Source organism: Coloeus monedula (assembly GCF_965178545.1).
Source record: "Coloeus monedula genome assembly, chromosome: 8".
Taxonomy (NCBI): Eukaryota; Metazoa; Chordata; class Aves; order Passeriformes; family Corvidae; genus Coloeus; species Coloeus monedula.
In genome coordinates, this window is record NC_138788.1 from 36672980 (window position 1) to 36692301 (window position 19322).

Sequence of the window (19322 nt, forward strand, 5' to 3'; positions counted from 1 at the left end):
CAGGCTCAGGGTGGATATTGGGGAAATTCCTTCATGGAAAGGTTTGTCCAGCCCTGGCACAGCTGCCCAGGGCAGTGATGGAGTCCCCATCCCTGGAGGGATTTCAAAGCCGTGTGGACGTGGCACTTGGGGACAAATGGCAGTGTGGCCTTGGCAGTGCTGGGAATTGCTGGACTCTGTCTCAGAGAGCTTTTCCAACCTAAAAGTTTTCATGATTCTCTGATGGAGTTTTTTGATCTGACAGATGCCTGTTCCAAGCCTGACCTGTGTAGTTTTAGATATGACATCCCAGTATTTTCACAGCCCCCTGCATTGCTTCATTCAGAGCCACTCAGGCATGGAAAATAAAGCTCTCCTTCTTTTTCTTCCCCTTCATTTCCAGAGCTGTGGGGCTGCAGATAAGCCATATGTGCAATACACGAGCAGGCAATGTAGATTTTTCCCAAATTAAGGCTGCATGGTTCGTTATGCTCCTGGTTTTAAAAACATCTAAGCCAATCCTGGTTTTAATTCAGTTTATCCCACAGAATATCGACACCACCGCTTTGTGTGGTGAGCAGTGGTGCCAAAGAATACCTGGAAACAGAGGAAAAGGGATCCCTGTCACACTCAGTGCTGCTGCCTCCTGGTGACCGTGGAATAATTGGGGTTGGAAGGGACCTTTGAAGGTCCAACCCATTCCTGTGGCCCAGCCCATCCAGTCCTGGGTGCATTTGTAAAATCTCCTTGATGGAAAAATTCCCCCACCACTTTTCAAGTGGGAAATGTCACTTTGTAAGGCTGGCACGTCACCCCCAGTGTCACTGCTGTCAGTTAATCCTGGCTGCAGCAGCCCTGTTAATGCAGTGCTTAATCTGCTGGTGACAACCTGTGATTTATATTCCCGGGAGATCCCAGCCTTGCTAATTGAAATGGATTGGAACTCGTGTTCTCCATGATAGGCTGGGTTTGGAGACTCAGGATGCTGGGAAACACACACAGAACCAGCTGAACTGGGTAGAATTTCAAAATTGGTATTACAAAGGTGGTAATTCTTGTCTGTATTGAGGCATTTCTCTTTAAACATCATTTTTTTAGAACAAATAATGGATTTGCCACATCTGCTGACCTCCTCTTCCATGGAAATCAAAGCAAATATAATAATTTGTCCACCTGAATTAGACACAAAGTGACTAAATAAGTAAGACAGTCTATCAAGCTTGATTATTCCAAATGGAAATTGATTTTATTCAGTTAATTGGTGCTTTGCCTCGCTCGGTGTCTTACGTGTAAATGATTCTTCTGATTTGTAATTTTTAAATCTAATTATTGTCATTTCTTTGAGATGATCTTTACTGAGGGTGTTTGTATGGAATACAAGAGGAATTTTTACAGTCAGTTATCATTTTATGGGTGGTTATATTAAATTACAAATTATTTAAAAATTAGATATTTATCCCTTAAATTCTCTTGTTATTTCTGAAGGGGTTGGAAACAAAGCTTGCCTGGTTTTTATTTGTACAATTACCCCAACAGTGAGTGTGCTGTAAACAGTCCCATTAAAAAATTACGGGATTTATAGTGAGATTTAATGTTCATCACAGAGCGTTTTCCAATTTGTCATGTGGCTGAGTTGTGAGGAATATTTCCCAAGTGGAGAGGTCCCTTCCTCAGTTTATTGCTGGGCTGCACTGAACACATGCACAAACATCTCCACAAACATCTCAAGTCCATTTTTTTTTCTTTCCTCTGGATTTTAGGACACCCTGAGGCTCTGAGGAAGAATTACAAGGGTTCAAAATTAAGAAAATGAAAACTTGATCTGTTTGGGTTTTTTAAAGCTCATGAATGTTCAAGCAGGTCAAAACATGGGACTTGATCAAACTTCTGGAAGCTGTATTTGGGGCCTAATGTCTAACTCCAAGTAACAGATCCTGTGGAATGGTTACCCCAAGGAGGAGGAATTCTGACGAGCTGATTCCAGCTGATGGCCCACGGAGGGTGGGGTGTCCCTGGGGAGCTGAGGGCAGGAGTCCGAGGTCCTGCAGCTCCACAGGTTTTGGTTCCCAAAGTGGGGATGGGGATGGAGGGCCTGGGTGTGGTCAGAGGGGTCTGTGGGACTTGGCACTTCCTGGAGCTCTTTGTTCATTTTCCTTGGAAACGCGAGGCAGGAAGGCTCTAACTCCAGCTGGATGGGGCTGGAGCACCCTGGGACAGCAGAAGGTGTCCCTGCCCATGGCAGGGTTGGAATGGGATGGGCTTTAAGGTCCCTTCCAACCCAACCCATTCTGGGATTGCATGATTCCATCTTGATGCAGGTTTCCCCCGTTCCTTTGGGAAAGGGAGGGCCACTTCTCTTTCCAGTTATCTTGTAAACACGGAATCCAGCGGAACAGTTTCTTTGGGAATGCTGCAGCACTGATTGCCTACCCTGATGACATAATGGGGCAATAAAGCCCTAATCACGAAGGAGGTCATGGGAGAGCAATTCCAGTTAAACTGTAACGTGGCAGTGCCTGGGATGGGTCAGCACACACAGTCCTTGGCTCTCCTGAAGCCACAGCTTGAGGAAAAAGAGAATCAGGCCCGCTGTGGGAGCAGCTCCTGGAGCCTGGGATTGCAGCCAGGAAGGAGCCGCCGTGCCGGCTCACCTGCTCCAGGTAGGGGAACCTCCAGGCAGCTGGAGAAACGGGCACTGGGCCTGGAGATTCTTACCATGGAATCACAGACTGGTTTGGGTTGGGAGGGACCTTAAAGCCCAACCCATTGTACGGCAGGGACACCTTCCACTATCCCAGGCTGTTCCAAGCCCTGTCCAACCTTGCTTTGGACACTGCCAGGGATCCAGGGGCAGCCCCAGCTGCTCTGGGGAATCTTTGCAGGGACGAGCAGTGTGTTGGGGTTTATGGAGGGAAAGCAGGAAGAGCAAAGGAGAGAGGGTGGCTGTGTCTCCTCATTGCCTTTCTGGTGTTTCTGTTGGGTTTTTTTATTAAACTATCAAAATTTTGGGGTAGGCACTTGCTGTGGCCAATGGCTTTGTCAGCCTACAGTGACAATGCTTTCATGTCTCTCATTTTCAGTTTTGTTTTCTGAATTGATGCTCCTTATCCTTGCAAATATGACTTTTATACCACTGAGAGTCTGGGACATGACCTGAGCTCTGGGATTCAAAAGCCTGGGGGGAAAACACAAATCCCAACAGTATCTCCACTCTCCTCTGTGTTACCTGAGGTGTTTCTCTGATTTTTTCCTGCTTTAGGAGGATGCAAGGGATGGGTATCAATTTAACCTGCTCTGAAGCAGCTGGTGCATCCTTGGAAAAAGGAGCAGGGCTCCAGATCTGTAGCAGGGCCACGTGACACCACGGAGGTTTTGTTGGCCTATTTTCTCAAAGCCCAGGTTTTACTCTTAAGCTGTCAGGTCAGATGAGGATTCAGTTCTGCGGCCAAAATAGAAATTAGCCATGTGTGGTAATCAATTAATCCCTGGAAATAATGCCATTTATTCACATTTTGGGGAGCTGGGCTGGCCTCATGGCACCTCCTCGGGCTGTGCGAGGAGCGGCCGCAGCGATCCTGGGAGGAGCTGTCCGGAGGTGTCACAGGCTGCCCCAATTCCTGAGCTGATCCCTGTGCAATTGCATTTACACTCCAGGTGCTTTGCCTCCTTGGACAGAGAAGCTGTGGCTGCCCTTGGATCCCTGGAAGTGTCCAAGGCCAGGATGGACGGGGCTTGGAGCAGCCTGGGATAGTGGGAAGTGTCCCAGAGTAGTAATAAACTACAGAAAAAAATCAGTGCATGGAACTGAAAAACATAAACCCAAAGTGCCTGGGTCATTCAGAGTAGAATCATGGAATCATTGATGCTGGAAAGGGTTTCCAGGATCCTGGAGCCCAAGCTGTGCCCCATGCCCACCTTGTCCCCAGCCCAGAGCCCTGAGTGCCACATCCAGCCCTTCCTTGGGCACCTCCAGGGATGGGGACTCCAGACCTCCCTGGGCAGCCCCTTCCAATGTAAAATCATCCTTTCCATGAAGAAATTCCTGCTGATGTCCAACCTGAGCCTCCCCTGGCACAGCTTGAGGCCAGTCCTCGTCCTGTTGCCATTTCCGTGGGAGCAGAGGCCGACCCGTGCGTGCCCAGGGAGCAATGCTGGATGCAGTAGGATCCAAGTCGATAAATGCACTGTATTCCTGTGTGGTTTTAAAGGCAGTTCCTATTTTTTTTTTCCAGGAGGGGCAGCAGTTGCCCTACAGCAGAGCTGTATAATAATAACAGTTTGTCTCTCCCTGGGTCTTTTGCTTTCCACTTTTATCAACAAGAGGCTTCTTTGGTAGCACGTGGTTGTCCTTCCTTGTTCAGCCGTGTTTTTCTCCCTGCCTGTTCTCCCGGGAGAGTTGTTACTATTTTTTCCTTCTTGTTTTACCAGGCTGTATCATGACATTGTGCCTTTGTGAGGAAGGAAAATGTGGGAAATGCTGCTGTGCCTGCAGCAGTGGGGTTTTTGGTTCAGAAAATGGTATCGTTGCAGGCCTGTGTGTAAAGGCCATAAATATAAATATAGAGTAAAGTTCACGGTGGTTTTGTGGGGTTGCAGCTTGGTCACCTCCCCATCCGCCCCAGTGGGAAGAGAAGGGACAGGAAACGGCCTCAAGCTGTGCCAGGGAAGGTTTAGATTGGAAATTAGGGAATATTTCTTCATGGAAAGGGCTGTCCAGCCCTGGCACAGCTGCCCAGGGCAGCGGTGGAGTCCCCATCCCTGGAGGGATTTAAAGCCACGTGGATGTGGCACTTGGGGACATGGGGCAGTGTGGCCTTGGCAGTGCTGGGGAATACTTAAATTTGATCATCTTAAAGGTCTTTTCCAACCTTAATTCCGTGGTTCTCTACTTGGTCCTATGTTGTGCTTGGTCCTGCTGAGCCCAGTCCTTTGCATCCACCTCTGCTGCAGCTCCTGGATTTCCTTGGAGTTTTCCCCCTCCTCTCTTCAGGAGGTGGAAACGCAAAGGGCTTCAGCCAAAAACGAGAGCTCAGAATTTGCATAATCTTCGTCGCTATGTTTATTTCTGATAAATTGTGGGACACCACAGAGTGTTCCAGCCACACTTCATCACATCCCAGAGAACAGATTGCAGGGGTCTGGCAGGGAACTGGCATCTGGAAAACCCTCCTGACAGGGATTTGGAGTGAAGCGCTGATGTTCCTTTCACTTTCCGGTCTCCTGGAAACCTTCCAGCAACTCCAATTATTCTGTAGGGTTTTTTTAAGGAGCTGGATGTATTTTAAGGATGAGAGAGCGAACTCAGCACTGCCTTGGAAAATCAGCCACTTCCAGGATTGATTACCTGAAATTCCAGTGGATTTCAGCAGCCTTTGCTGAGGGTGGAAAGCATCCCAGCATTCAGCACCTCTTCCCTTTTAATTCCACTTTTTATCCTGGTTGTATTCCACATTTCCAAATCTTCCTCCTTTCCCTTCCCTTCAGTTTCCATTAACTGCTGCTGCGTGTCCCGAGCTCCATAATTATAAATATAATATAATTATAAATTGTTAATTTGGGACATTTATATAATGTTAAAAACGACGCAGGCACAGTTTGCACTGAGGCATTAAACACAATGAATTGTCTAATCCCAGGAATGGGATTGGGAAAGAATGGGATTGTAAAACCCCAAGAATGGGATTAGGTGGTAAGACATTTAGTCTGCTTAAATTATAAATAGTAGTAGAAGGAATTGAAGGAGTAAATTAGTAGGGAGATGGACTGGGGAAAAAAATTAAGAAAATCAAGTTTGATGCTAATAATACTCTTTATTATTCTTTCTTTACTTGTTATGTTGGAGAAAAAAATAACTGAGCTTCCAGCTGTGTATCCAAGGAATACCAGGTGTGTGCTGAGTTTGAATTGACTCCTGGGTGTAGGACAGGGCTTTGGAGAGGCTGGGAATGACTTGGAATATTTCACTTCTGAGTAACAGCTGTGAGAGTGGCGAAAAGGTGGTGTGAAAGTTGTTGTTACGGGAGATTTTTCTTTACTTGAGCTTATCCAGGGATTATTTGAGGTGGATTATCCCTCTTTACATGGAAAGGTAGGATTTTCTACTGGTTCTTCTAATGATTGCCAAGTTCCTGGGTTTTTTAGTGTGTTGTTAGGCAGGGCTGTGTAATACCCTGTGGAAATTGCTAAATTCAATGTACTACCCTGAAACAGGGAGCTCTGGTGAGCAGCATTTCCAGGGATATAATTTTAGCAGTGGCTGCAGAGCCACCATCTGGATAAATCCTGCCATTTGTGGAAGGCACAAAGTAAAGGTTGTGTGAAAATATTTCTAAATCAAGCAGGACTGGCTAATGGCTGAGATGGCAGCCTCTCCTAATTAATCTGTTCATTAGGGACTGGATAAATAAACAGCAAATCTGTAACAACAGTTACTTTCCACCTCGATTTAGAGGGATTGGAGTATTTCTAGACCACTTTATTTGTCTCCATCTATGAATTTCCCTGAATTAAGAGAGAGCACGTTCTCATCACACCTTTCCTGTAACTTTCTTCACACTGGAAATGATTTTCTGGTCTCACAAACCCCGAAATTCTGTGTTTGGAAAGCAGACTCAGCTGTGGCCCACATTCCCCCAAGGAATTCATGCATGGAGCACCTTACCTGTGGATAAAGGAGTCAAGTGGGATAAGGGAACTCTGAAAAGTGTGTGCTAAAGGCACTTTAAACTTTCTGGTGTTTCTGGTCTGTTTGGTGGTAAAAACTTTTCCTCTTTGTTGTGAATATTCCTCCTATCTCTGGGAATGACTTCCAGGCTCGTTGCCTCAGTGTCCTCAGATACCTTTTTTTATGGATGGAGCTTTTCTGCCCTGATTTCTCATGTTACCTTTGAACCATGGCTGAATGTTGCCATTCTGTTGTTGGATTTAAGACCTCTTTAATGAATTTTTGGTGTGCACAAGTGGTATTTTCTTTTTTCTTTTTGCATCAGAACTGAACATTCAGTGCTAAGGCAATGGGAGAGTATAAAACAATACATTTAAATTTCAAGCAAATATTGCTTTTTCTTTTTTCTTCCTTCTGTCACGAGATAAAAAACCCCATAATATTGATTTGCCCTGAAAATTTATCTTTCACTTTGCTTTCTTCCAGGTCCAGGATGGAACATTCCTGCTCGCTCCTGCTGCTCTGTGTTAGTTTTATTTTTGCACAAGCTCTGCCACCCAATGGAACTGAACTGCCCAAAACAACCACAACAACCAGTAAGGACATGATCTGTGGGGTTGGGATGGGCATGGAAAGGGACTTCAGGGAGGTTTCCCTGGTGGCACAGTCCAGGATGTTTTTGCAGGACTTTGACCCCACTAACACATTTCTGATGGTGCTGGCTGCCCTGTGGGTTTGGTCTCCACGTGAGTGGTGCTGGGGTTTCACTTTCTCTTTCCCATGGATGGGAAAACCCAGGATGGCTTTGGGAGAGGTGGAGGAGCACAGGGAGTCTCCTGCCTGGGCTGCGAGGTCTGCCTGGCCCAGGAGCTGCCCCCGGGGATCTGATGGGATGTGGACATGGATAATAGGAGGTGAATTTTCATTAGGCAGCAGGAGGGATGTATTTAAACACCAGGAGGAAACCTTACACAAGTTCTGTGTTTTCTCATGCAAAGACTCGAAGAGGGGGTGAGGTGCAGGTGTCCTGTGTGAGGTCCTGTCAGGTGAAAAACAGGAGAGTGTTGTCCCTGGAGCTGAGAGCAATCTCCTCCTCACTGGGCCACCACAGCACCTTTTATTCATCCTCATTTCTGTTTGCAGGATTTCTTCCTCTTCAAGGCCTCCCACAACCACATCCTAACACGTGACAGTCCTGGGGAGGGGCTGTTCAGGAGGAATAGGGTTTTATAAAAGTGTCTGAGGCCAGGCTGGACATTGGGGCTTGGAGCAGCCTGGGACAGTGGGAGGTGTCCCTGCCCATGGCAGGGGTGGGATGGGATAATCTTTGAGGTCCCTTCCAGCCCAAGCCAGGGAGATAAAGCTGCTGATGTCCCATATAAACAATGTGACCAAGTCTTGACGACTGTTCAGGTGACTGTTGTTGACACCCAGTGTTTATAGAAGGCTGATTTGTGCTTTATTTGCTTTTAATTTGCCTGTGAACTTTACACCCCTAGGGATGGAGAGCGGAGCAGGAATCAAATGCCAGGCTTGGCTCATGGCCCCTTGGATTGTTTTGGTTCTTGGTTGTAGTAAGAGAAATGGAAATAAGGGAGATTCAGATGGGATATTGGGCAGGAATTGTTCCCTGGGAGGGTGGGCAGGCCCTGGCACAGGGTGCCCAGAGCAGCTGGGGCTGCCCCTGGATCCCTGGCAGTGCCCAAGGCCAGGCTGGACATTGGGGCTGGGAGCAGCCTGGGACAGTGGGAGGTGGGACAGAATCATCTTTGAGGGTCTTTCCAGCCCAAAGCTGTCTTTGATTCACTGCTAATTTAGGTGTGAGCATTTGCCTTCTCCAGAATTCAGGGGCAGGGTGGGTGCAGCTCTTCCTGGGCACTCCCAGAGCTCGGAAGGGGAAGTGGAGGTTGGGGGAACAAGGGGCCCCCACCATCAGCAGTGACAATCTGAGTGTGGCTGTGCTTAGTGCTCCCAAAATAACCAAATTATGAATAGAAGTGAAGCTTTAGCTGAGTGTAAATTTGCTAATTAATTGGTTCGCTGGAGGATTGTTGGCCCCTGCATCTTGTCTGGCACCTGGAACTGTAGAAAAACCAGTTACTAATATTGGGCTGAATATGCAAGAATATGGGAATTGAGAAGGGGAAGTCACTTGTTGTTTTTATCACTTCCCATAATTTTAATAACAAAGGGAGTTTTGCCATTAATGTTGTTCATCTTCAAAGATTAACTTGAAATTGTGTTGAATTTAAGTCCAATAATATGGATAAGAGTAATCTGATCATCCCTATTTTCATTAAATCTTAATTTCAGTGATATGATTCAGAAATGATTGGTGTGACTAAACTGTTTTTCCAAAATATCAAAGCCTTCCTGACTTCACAGGGAGGAAGAGTTTCGTCTGGCAGACAAGTAGGTGCACACTGAAAATACATTGCTGCAGAAAGAGTTCCAAGATAACAGGATTATCTAATAAATTTGATAGCCTTTGAACTAATACGGCACTTTTAAATACAAAACTAAAGATTTTTGATTGAAGCATAAAGAAAACTCCATTTAACAGACTGTAGAAAGAACTAAAAGATCCTAAAAGAAATCCAGCTTTCCTTTTGCATGCTAATTTGATGAATGATCCCAAAAGATAAGCTGCTTTTGATTCTGAAAGGAATTGGTATAAATTATTTCATGTCATTATTTGAGCTGCCTTGATTTTTTCAAAGATTTGCTGAATTACAGCATCAGCTTTATTCTTATTTAAAACACAGTTGCCTTGTCTGGATGGGTTGGTTTTTAGCTCTGCTGCCATTTTACTTCCTACAAGAGCACCATGAAATTGCTGCCATGAAATTGCTACCTTGAAATTTCCCTTTCAGAAAATGAGAATATTCTGGGGTTTATTGCACTGCCATTTACTGGAAAGCTGCCCTGATATTTAGTCCAGATATTCAACTGTATTAAATAAATAAACCACAGAATGGTTTGGCTTGGGAGGGACCATGTAGTTCCAACTTCCAAGCTAGTATTTATTAGAATTTGCATAAATAAATGTATATTTCCAGTAGAGACAGCTTAATGCTCTCAGATCCTTGCTACAGACTGTTTATTCATGATACTGTCCATGACATTCACATAACTCCTGCTAATTCCAGTATTTGTAAATTCTTCAGGATTAGTCATGGACAGGATTGTTTTACTTCCTCTTGTATTTTTACTTGTTGAGTAGCTGAAATGTGGAAGCAGCCTGGGAGTAGCAGTTGTAAACCTTTAAATACCTTTCCAAATGTTTACATTCCACTGGTATTTACTCCGCCGGCGTTCATGGGGTTGGTGCCTTTGAATCCTGTCGTTCCTTTCCACCGCCGCTGCAGGAACGTGCAGGGGGGAGGAATATCACAGGAGCTGCAGGTTAAGAGGCAGGAAATGGGGCAGCTTTGGGGGTCCTGTTTGGTGCTGGTTTCAACTTCCAGCAAGTCAGTGGGATGCTGGAAATAAGATTATTTCCTTCTCTGCCCCACTCTGGAGAGACCCCACCCAGGACACTGTGTCCGGCTCTGGGGTCCCCAGCACAGGACATGGAGCTGCTGGAATGAATCCAGAGGAGGCACCGAAATGTTTAATGGCATGGAGCAGCTCTGCTGGGAGGAAAGGCTGGGAGAATTGGGATTGTTCAGACTGGAGAGGAGAAGCTTTGGCATGGCCTAATTGTGGCCTTTCAGGGCCTAAAGGGGCTCCAGGAGAGCTGGAGAAGGGACTAGGGACAAGGCATGGAGGGACAGGACACAGGGAATGGCTTTAAGCTGAAAGTGGGGAGATTTTAATGGGATCTTGGGCAGGAATTGTTCCCTGGGAGGGTGGGCAGGCCCTGGCACAGGGTGCCCAGAGCAGCTGGGGCTGCCCCTGGATCCCTGGCAGTGCCAAGGCCAGGCTGGACATTGGGGCTGGGAGCAGCCTGGGACAGTGGGAAGTGTCCCTGCCCATGGCAGGGCTGGCACCGGGTGATTTTTAAGGTCCCTTCCAACCCAAACCATTCTGTGACTCTGAAATATCAGAAGGGACCCAGAGGTGGGACTTCCCTGCGAGACTCGTGGTTGTTTCATGGGAAAAATGAGGCCGCATCAGAAAACTGAGTTACGAAGATGGAATCTGGCTCCTTTTACTTGGTATTTAAATGCCAGAGGGATGCTCTGCTGGTAGACACTCAATTCCAAGAATTAGTTTGCAAAGCAGAACTCCAGAAAGAGGTGGTTTCGGATTGAGGGTTGGACTGGGTGACATTTAAAGGTCCCTCCAGCCCAGACTGCTCAGTGATTCTGTGCCTGCAGTGCCAGCTGGGCTGTGCTGGCTTTGCCTGAGTGGGATTCAGCTGAGACATGAAACTTGCATTTACTGCTGCTTGCCTCCTGTTTTCTGCCACTGTGGGTGCTGGTTTCCCTCCCCTACCTGTCTTTTTTCCTTTGCCCTTCCTTTATTTAATATTTTTCTCTGATTTGGGTTTGTGCTTCACATGTAGCAAACAAATCTCCTGCTTATCAGCTGCCCATCAGCTCCTGCCTTCCTGCAGCCAAGGCATGGCAGGGTTGGGGTTTTCTCTTCCAAAAATAGCCTGAGAGGCTTTAGTGTGGGTTTTGTCATATTCCCTGTTGGATGTTTGTTTGTGATATCTCTGGTTTTTGAAAAGAAGATCAGACCTGTGCATAAATAGAGTTGGTGATTGTGGGATTTCTCCTGTGCTCATTTAAACAAGATTTTGTTCTGTGTCACTCACCAGAATAATTTCTGGATTAGGGCAAACCTTGCCCTGCTGGCTTGCTTTTGTGGAGGGGGAAAAAGTGTTTTAATCACACTTTTATTCATGGGCCATTTTACCCAAAAATGCAAAGGAGCTGATCCTAGGATGGAGAAAATCAAAGTTTGGGAGGGAATGTGGAGGGAGGATCACTGATGTGCACACGCTGCTGTTAATCCCCGTTCTCCTTGGGGCTGGCTTTGTGTTTGACACAAATGGGAAGTGGGAACATCCCAACCCTGGAGGACATGGTGATGTGCTTCCAGAAAGAGCCACGGGCCAGCAGCACCAGGGATGGAGCCAGGGAGAACCCTGAGTCAGCCTTGGTGGGTGCCAGGGGAAGCACAAGAGCTGTCAGCACCCTCCTGGTGATAATCCCCCTCTCTGGTGAATATTGAAGTCACTTTTTCATTATATCTCTAAAAAAATTCCCTTGGGATGATCTTTGGCTGGCTGTGAGCAGAAATCCCAGTGGGTTTGGGCCACAGCTCTTGGGGTGGGAGCAGAGGAAAAGTTGCCCTGCTTTGGAGGATTTGCCTCCCCCACATCCATTTACTGGGATGTTTCAGTCATGAATTTTTGAAGCAGTAGGGATTAAAAAATTATTTCAGGCCTTTGTTTCAGTCTCCCCTTAAAACCTTCCTTGGTCTGGGGACAGTTGTGTTGGCCAGATATGCTTCAGCCTCTGGTCTGCAGTGGCCTAAGCTCAGTTTTAACTTTCTCATGCAATTTTTGGGCTACTTCTATAAATTTACTGATACTAAAACAAATTGCAGGTAAAAAATGAAACCACACCGCGCCTCACTCACAGGCTCTGCAAGTGAGCATTGGTGAACAACTGCAAGGATTTGGGAACAGATGTGCCCAGGTACAAAGAAGGGACTTTTTGTGGATTTTGACCCAATTTCCTTGTGAAATGGTAGGAGGAGAGGTGACATCTTGGGGCAGAGAATGAAATCAGTCGTGGTAGGGGTGCTCTGCCCTTGGCTAAAGAAATGGGGGCAGCGATTTGGCAGAAGGTTCAACTTCTCCCAGCTTGGGTTGAGCTTTCAGTATTTACGTGGGAATCACTTCTCCAAAGACACCCCAAAAACGGTGCAGCAGTTCTGTGAAAGGAAGAGATGGGTGATTTTTTTTATTGTGTAATTGTCTGAGGGAAATTTCAACTGTCTCGTGAGACAAACTCGTTGTTTTTCCCCCTCACGTCATGGGTCTTGTCACAGAGCTAAAGAGAGCCAACACAAACCCCCAAATCCTGGAGCATTCTGAGATCCTGAAGGTGACATTTCTAAGCTCCAAAAGTGGGTGGAAGTGGCTGCATTTTGTCTGCGAGGGGCAAAAATAGGGAATTTTTGTGTTTGTTTCCCTGTCAGCCCTCGGCTTCCAGACGGAGTTGCAAAACAGCGCACAGAAAGTGTTCAGTGGTGATTCATCTTCATCCAGACACTCCTTCCAAGAGTGATTTCCTGAAACCCTGCCAAGTCATGGCTTCTGATTACAATTTTGTCATGCCTGTCACTTTTATCTTTATACACCACTTAAATGTCATCTCTCGTGCGTTTTATTGCCTTCCCTGGCTTCGGATTATGATGTTGACTTACGAGACCTTCTTTCCCTGTGTGTCCCGAGCTCACCTGTGCCTCTAAAGGGATTTTTTCCCATGCCCTCACACCCTGCTTGAGCACACAGAGAGTTCCCAGCTGCTCCCAAGACTCAAATGGTTTTGCAGCCATCAGTTCTGGGTAATTGGTTGATCCATATGAATCCTTTCTGAGTTATTGCAGGTGTTATGTGCTCCTCAATATTTTATTGAATCCCAGAGTTGTTTGGAATGGAAGGGACCTCAAAGCTCATCCAGTGCCACCCCTGCCATGGGCAGGGACACCTCCCACTGTCCCAGGCTGCTCCCAGCCCCAATGTCCAGCCTGGCCTTGGGCACTGCCAGGGATCCAGGGGCAGCCCCAGCTGCTCTGGGCACCCTGTGCCAGGGCCTGCCCACCCTCCCAGGGAACAATTCCCAATTCCCAATATCCCATGCAGCCCTTCCATCTGTCAGCTCTCAAAGACCACTGTAGGAATGGTAAAAAAACCCATTAGAAGTGTGTAAATGTTATTTAAAAGGGAAAAAAAAATCTAAAATACCAGCAGCAACAGAAATTGCATTAATTTTGGAGGAGTGGTTGTAGGTTTGTGTTTTGCTTGCTGAAGGTTCAGGCTGGGAGTTTGGCTCCCTTAAATAAAACATGTTGGGTTTTTAATGATTTTAATCTGTTCTATATTGAATTATTCAGTAGAACTAAAAGGTTACAGAAGCATAATGAAAGGTAAAGAGACACATGCATAAAACACTGGGAACAGAAGGGTGAGGCTCAGAGTTTGTACCAGATAGAACAAAAATGTTCTTTAATCTCCATTCTGAGGAAAATCTCATTATTCCTACTCGCTTGTATATTTATATAGAATATGAGTGAATAAAATCTATATGAAAGGTGGCATTTTTGGGTGGTTTCTGTCTGGTTGAGAAGCAGCTGATGGGTATAAGGGCACTGCAGCAGACCTTTTAATGGACTTCAAATTCAGCTTAATACCTGTTCAGCTTTCTCTGACTACAGGTAAATCCCTTGCTTAACCAGGCATTCCAAAAAAGTATCCTTGATTTTCTCTGAAGTGGGTGGTCTGGTTGTGCTTTTGAAGAGGGGGGAAAAATTTAAAAACAAACAAAAAAAATAACTTTCCATTTGAGCTTGCCTGTGCCAAGTGATTGTGATGTTTTTAGTAAGTAGAGGCAGATTATTGGACAGAGTTTTTGATGCACCAAGCACAGCTTTTGTGCCAGAGGAGGATCCATGTCTAATATTCCACATTTCTTGTGTTCCATCCCCAGACTCTACCGAGGAGAACAACTTGCACAAGGAGCTGCTGACTTCACTGCTCATTCTGGTGCTGGTGGTCATCATTTTCGTGGTGCTGGTGGGGTACTTTTTCAGGTGGGTGTTTGCAGGGCCGTGCAGTGGCTCAGCCCCATCCTTTGTGCCCTCCCACGGAAGCAAAAGGGGAGGCAGAGCCTCGGCACGGCACAGACGGGGCCGTGCCCGCCCTGCTCGCGCTGCCAGCATGAACAGAAAGAGTTTCTCCAGAATTACATGGTGGGTCAGAAAGGGCTCTGGGGAAATGCTGCTTCCTCTCAGCAGAGGTGCCCAGGTTAACATGGTGTCTCTGCTCCAGGTTCAGGAGACACAGGAAAGCCGTGGTGAGCTCCGGAGACAAAAAGATGCCAAATGGGATCTTGGAAGAACAAGGTATGGAGAGATTTGCTTTCAGACTCTCAGGTTTGTTTGTGTGTGCCTTGTTCTCTAATTAACAATTACTCAATGTTTGCTTTTATTTATAATATAACTGACAGGGTTGTTATTAAAGAGAAAATAGTTTAATAAAATACGGTCACAAATGGTTTGGGTTGGAAGGGAACTTAAACTCATCCAGTTCCAACCCCTTCCAACACCTGGCTGTCTCATCCAACCTGGCCTTCGAGTAGAGATCCATATTTAGAAATCCATATTCAAGTAGTCTGTATAAAATCTGAATTTTCAGTTGGTGGTTTGAATTAAGTTTCACTTTAAGTTGTGATACAGCAAATGTTTCTGTGTAAAACTTGCCTGGGCTCTTGGGAGATGTTTTACCAGAATGCCAGCCGAGATCCACGTTTCTGACACTGATCTTTGGATTTCGAGAAAGAATTGCAGTATTTCTTCCTAAAATGGGGTAAAAGGTCCTTAACTCTTTGTGAATACACTGGGTGGTTTCTGAACGGGAAGTAGGAGCTGAGATGGGGCAGTTTTAAGCCAGAGGCAGTGAAATAAAACACTCTGAGGAGTTAAAAATGTTTCCCACTGGTTTGAGTTGTGCTGGGTTTGTTTCTGCCTGCGGGGATCCCCGGGCTGGCTCTGCTGTGGGGCCCAGCTCAAACCCAGCAAACCTGGAAAGGCCGTGCAAGCTGTTTTAGCCACAACCTAGAGGAAAATGATACACTTAAAGATAAAAGCGAATCAGTCTGTGGGTTTTGCCAGTTGCACTTCGCTGTGTGTGAAGTGATGAGTGAGTTAAAGAGGGTGGCAGCTGGAGGGAAAGTCAAAACCCTAAAAATACCCATCAGCTTCCTGCTGGGCTGGTGCTTGTGCCCAGGGGCAACAGCTCCTCTTGGGGCACAGTTTCTGGTGGCTGCCAAGTTAAAGATAAATTTTTATCATTATTATTGTTATTATTATTTCCCCTCTAAATGAAATAATCTCACAGCATCTCTTTGGTGACAGGTGCCAAAAGCTGCCCTGTCCTGTCAGCAGAAAGAACCTGCTCCTTTCCTGAATAAAACTTGGTCACATTTTAATCCAGTGTAAATACAGAAATAATTAATTTCATCAGTACTTGGCCTATGATTTGGTTTTTTATTTCTTTTAAATCACCTTTATCACCTCAGAGTGTCACGGTAGAAGTTTGGTTGGGCATCTTTCAGCATAAAGATTAATTTGTAGTTGGAAATCTCTCGCTCTGGCCATGCCTTTAACACATGCTGCCCTTGTCCTGACAGAACAGCAACGGGTCATGCTGCTCAGCAGGTCTCCCTCGGGCCCCAAGAAGTATTTCCCTATCCCAGTGGAAAACCTGGAGGAGGAAATCCGGATACGCTCAGCAGACGAGGGGAAACTCTTTAGGGAGGAGTTTAATGTGAGTTTTTACACGTGGATGGCCAAAAATGGGGGGAAAACCAAAATATCTGCAAGTATTAATAATTCCTTTGTTTGGTGCGTGATTGGTGGTGTTCCTGTGGGCTCTGCATGGGTGGGGACATTTATCTGGATAAAACCTGGAATATTCACTGCTATTTGATGCCAGCTTGTATTGTATGGACTGTTTGCCTCTTGCTAACATTTAAAGAAGGTCTTTAATGTTTGCCTGAAGCTGGAGGAGAGGAACACTGAATCTGAATCTCTTTGGCATTGATTTTCGTGATGGTGGTGGAAGGGTTTTGGGGGATCTGGGTGTTTCACCTCTGTGGGAAGTACTTAGAGGAGAGGATGCAGTGTGGCCTCAATATTGCCCCGGTGGGGTTTGACTTCTTTTTTCCTGATAATTTGGCTTTTTGCTCGTTGCTATCATCCCACCAGTTCCCCCTTTGCTGTTCCCGTGCCCTAGCACAGAGTTTCTATGAAGTATCTCAGCTCTCAGGGTGGCCTTGGTCACTGCTTTGTGCCCAGAGCCTGAGTGTGGTCGCGGGGATGAGCTGTACCTGGAGTCTGTGCTGAGCTGCTGCAGGGCCACTTCCTGTGGAGAAACACACCACCAGGAGCCTGCATCTGGGGCCTCTTCCAGACTTTGATAACTTCTTTTCACCTCCCTCCACAGCAGAAGCAAAGCGGGAGCTTAAATGTCAAGCGTGGATTTGTGAGAGCCAATGCACGTGTTGATTAGGCAGGCTGCTGAGTTACCTTCTTAACTGGGAGCATGTTTATAGCTGCAGTTTGGGTGATGATAAATTTAAACCACAGAGTTTTGCCTTACCAGACAGGGAGCATTGTGGAAATCCTTATCAAGGTTGACAAAATGAAAGTGAGAACCAGGTTGACAAGGTGTGCGCTGGTGAATTTTGACTCTCCTGATTAATTTGCTCTGAGGTTCAGAGTGAAACAAACCATCTGTTTCGGTTTTTAAACCCCTCTTTGCTTTGGTAATTTTCTGGCCCGTGCTGTGAGCATGTGGGATTCTGTCTGCACCCAAAAAGCCTGGGGTCTGGTCCCCAAAAATGAGCAGTGGTGGGGTTGGGGGTTGGATGGGGTTGATGCTCGATGTGGTTGTTTTCCTGTGGCTGTTTGTGTGGATGGAGGAGCTGTTTGCTCCAGCCTGAGAGGGGAAGGAAGGTGCAAAGGCAGCTGGAAATCTGAGTGATTGATGTTGGAGCATAAAGCTCCAAGGTTTGTTATGCAGCCCTGGCAGGAAAGGGGCTGATAAATGCAAACCCTTCAGCACAGACACCCCTGTGCTGCCCTCTCCTTCACAGCACTCACATCCCCCTGCACTCAGCCCCTGAGGTGACTCCTGTGTCTGCCCCGTGGAGCCACAGCTGCCAAATCCTGCAGGATTTGGATGTGTCCAAAGCTTTCTACGTGGCACAGGCCGTGGGGTGGGAGCTGCTGGGTCCTGCTGGACCCTGACTGGCACAGGGTGCCCAGAGCAGCTGGGGCTGCCCCTGGATCCCTGGCAGTGTCCAAGGCCAGGCTGGACATTGGGGCTTGGAGCAGCCTGGGACAGTGGGAGGTGTCCCTGCCCATGGCAGGGGTGGGACTGGATGGGCTTTAAAAGATCCTTCCAAACCATTCCATGGTTCTCTGGTTCTGTGCCTCAGCCCTGCCCTGGGGATGCTCCAGGGGTCTGTACCCACTGCAGTGTTTGCTCCACACTTCCTGATCCAACATGCCAGGGGCATCTCTAGGAATGCAGCTACAAGGGGCTCCAGTGGGAATTAGGAACAAATTTAGGCTGAAAATGGTGAGCCCTGTGAGCCAGCGCTGCCCAGGACTGAGAAGTTTGGTCCCAAGTGATTTTTTTTGGTAAAAATAAACCAGACACGGAGAGATGAGGACACCCAGCAGGCAGAAAAGAGTTCTGAGGACAGTTCCTGACACTTTGAGGACAGTTCTCTTAGATTTATGTGCCTGATGGTGTTCTCCAGCACCTTTGATTTTGTCCTTAGAGCCTGAATGACCCTTAAGAGGTCCATTGCACTCCTTGGACACTCACCAGAATAACAGAAGCTCCTTCTTTTTTTGTTCTGTGATTCCTTTGTGAACACTGGGCACTAGAAGAGTGTGTTCTTTCTTCACAGGAAAAAAGAAAACAATTAAAAAAAAATTTATTCCTTTCTGTAAGACCCCTACCTCTGTTGATCATCCCTAATGGAAGCTGGATGTTGGAAGTTCGGGATTATTGCCTGGATTTTCAGATTAATTACTAAAAAGCTTCCTGTAAGAATTTTCTTTTGAAATTTTAATTCTGGCTTGATTAAGACATCCCCGTGGCTCATTCAGTGGTAAAAAAGGAGGGAATGTGCTGATCTGGGGTGGGCTGAGCCTCTCAAAGCTTCAGCTGGATTTTAGGGCTCCTGCCAAGCAGGGACAGGTCAGAGTGTGGTGGCAGCAGATGACCCGGTGCCAGCAGGACACATCAGCTCCTCGTGATTTGGGGGTGATGGGGAAGATGTGCTGAGGAGCATCCTGGATGAATCACATCCTCCCCAGTGGGTGGGAGCAGGGAGCTGGGCTCTGCCCTTGCTCCGGGTTCACCACCCACTCTGGGGCACAAGGAGCTTCCTGGGAAGATGCCAAGGCCTTGCAGGGGTCAGGAGTGGGGGATGGAGAGGTGATTTTGCCAAAGATAATTACTTTTCATGCATGGAAATGCAGAACTTGGCTGACTGTTAATTGAAACTTGGGTGCCTGACTTTAAGTTTGAAGAAATTGTGTTTAAAAAGATAATTATTTCATAGAATCACATAGTGGGTTTGGGTTGGAAGGAGCTTAAAGATCATCCAGTTCCAACCTCCTGCCATGGGCAGGGACGCCTTCCACTACTTCTTTTTGTTTAAGAAATGAGTTTGTATTTTATAAATCATAAATGTATTTTAATCAGCAATATGGGCTGCTAAAAAGCCATGAGCTTCATTCACCTAAGGAATTTCAGTCTGCTGAAAGCAGCTTTCTTTCTCAACCCTCTTTTAACCTCCTTTCCTTTGCACTCACAGCTTTACGTGCCATCAAAGCCCCAACAGAAGCTCGGTGCTGTTTCCTGTGTGGTGGAGGATCAGTGCTCCCCGTGCCCCCCTCTCCTCCCGTGTCACCCCGA

The 19322-nt window shown here is 46.6% G+C and overlaps 1 protein-coding gene across 1 annotated transcript in view; it reads left to right on the plus strand.

The window, feature by feature from the left end:
* PTPRE (protein tyrosine phosphatase receptor type E) overlaps positions 1 to 19322 on the plus strand; it is an 85175-nt gene that overhangs the window by 50552 nt on the left and 15301 nt on the right. Inside the window, exons 2-5 of the mRNA XM_082285772.1 lie at positions 7130 to 7239; positions 14314 to 14416; positions 14655 to 14728; positions 16015 to 16151. Coding sequence (XP_082141898.1) covers positions 7137 to 7239; positions 14314 to 14416; positions 14655 to 14728; positions 16015 to 16151 — 417 coding nt within the window. The 5' untranslated portion in view covers positions 7130 to 7136. The remainder of the gene's footprint in view (positions 1 to 7129; positions 7240 to 14313; positions 14417 to 14654; positions 14729 to 16014; positions 16152 to 19322) is intronic.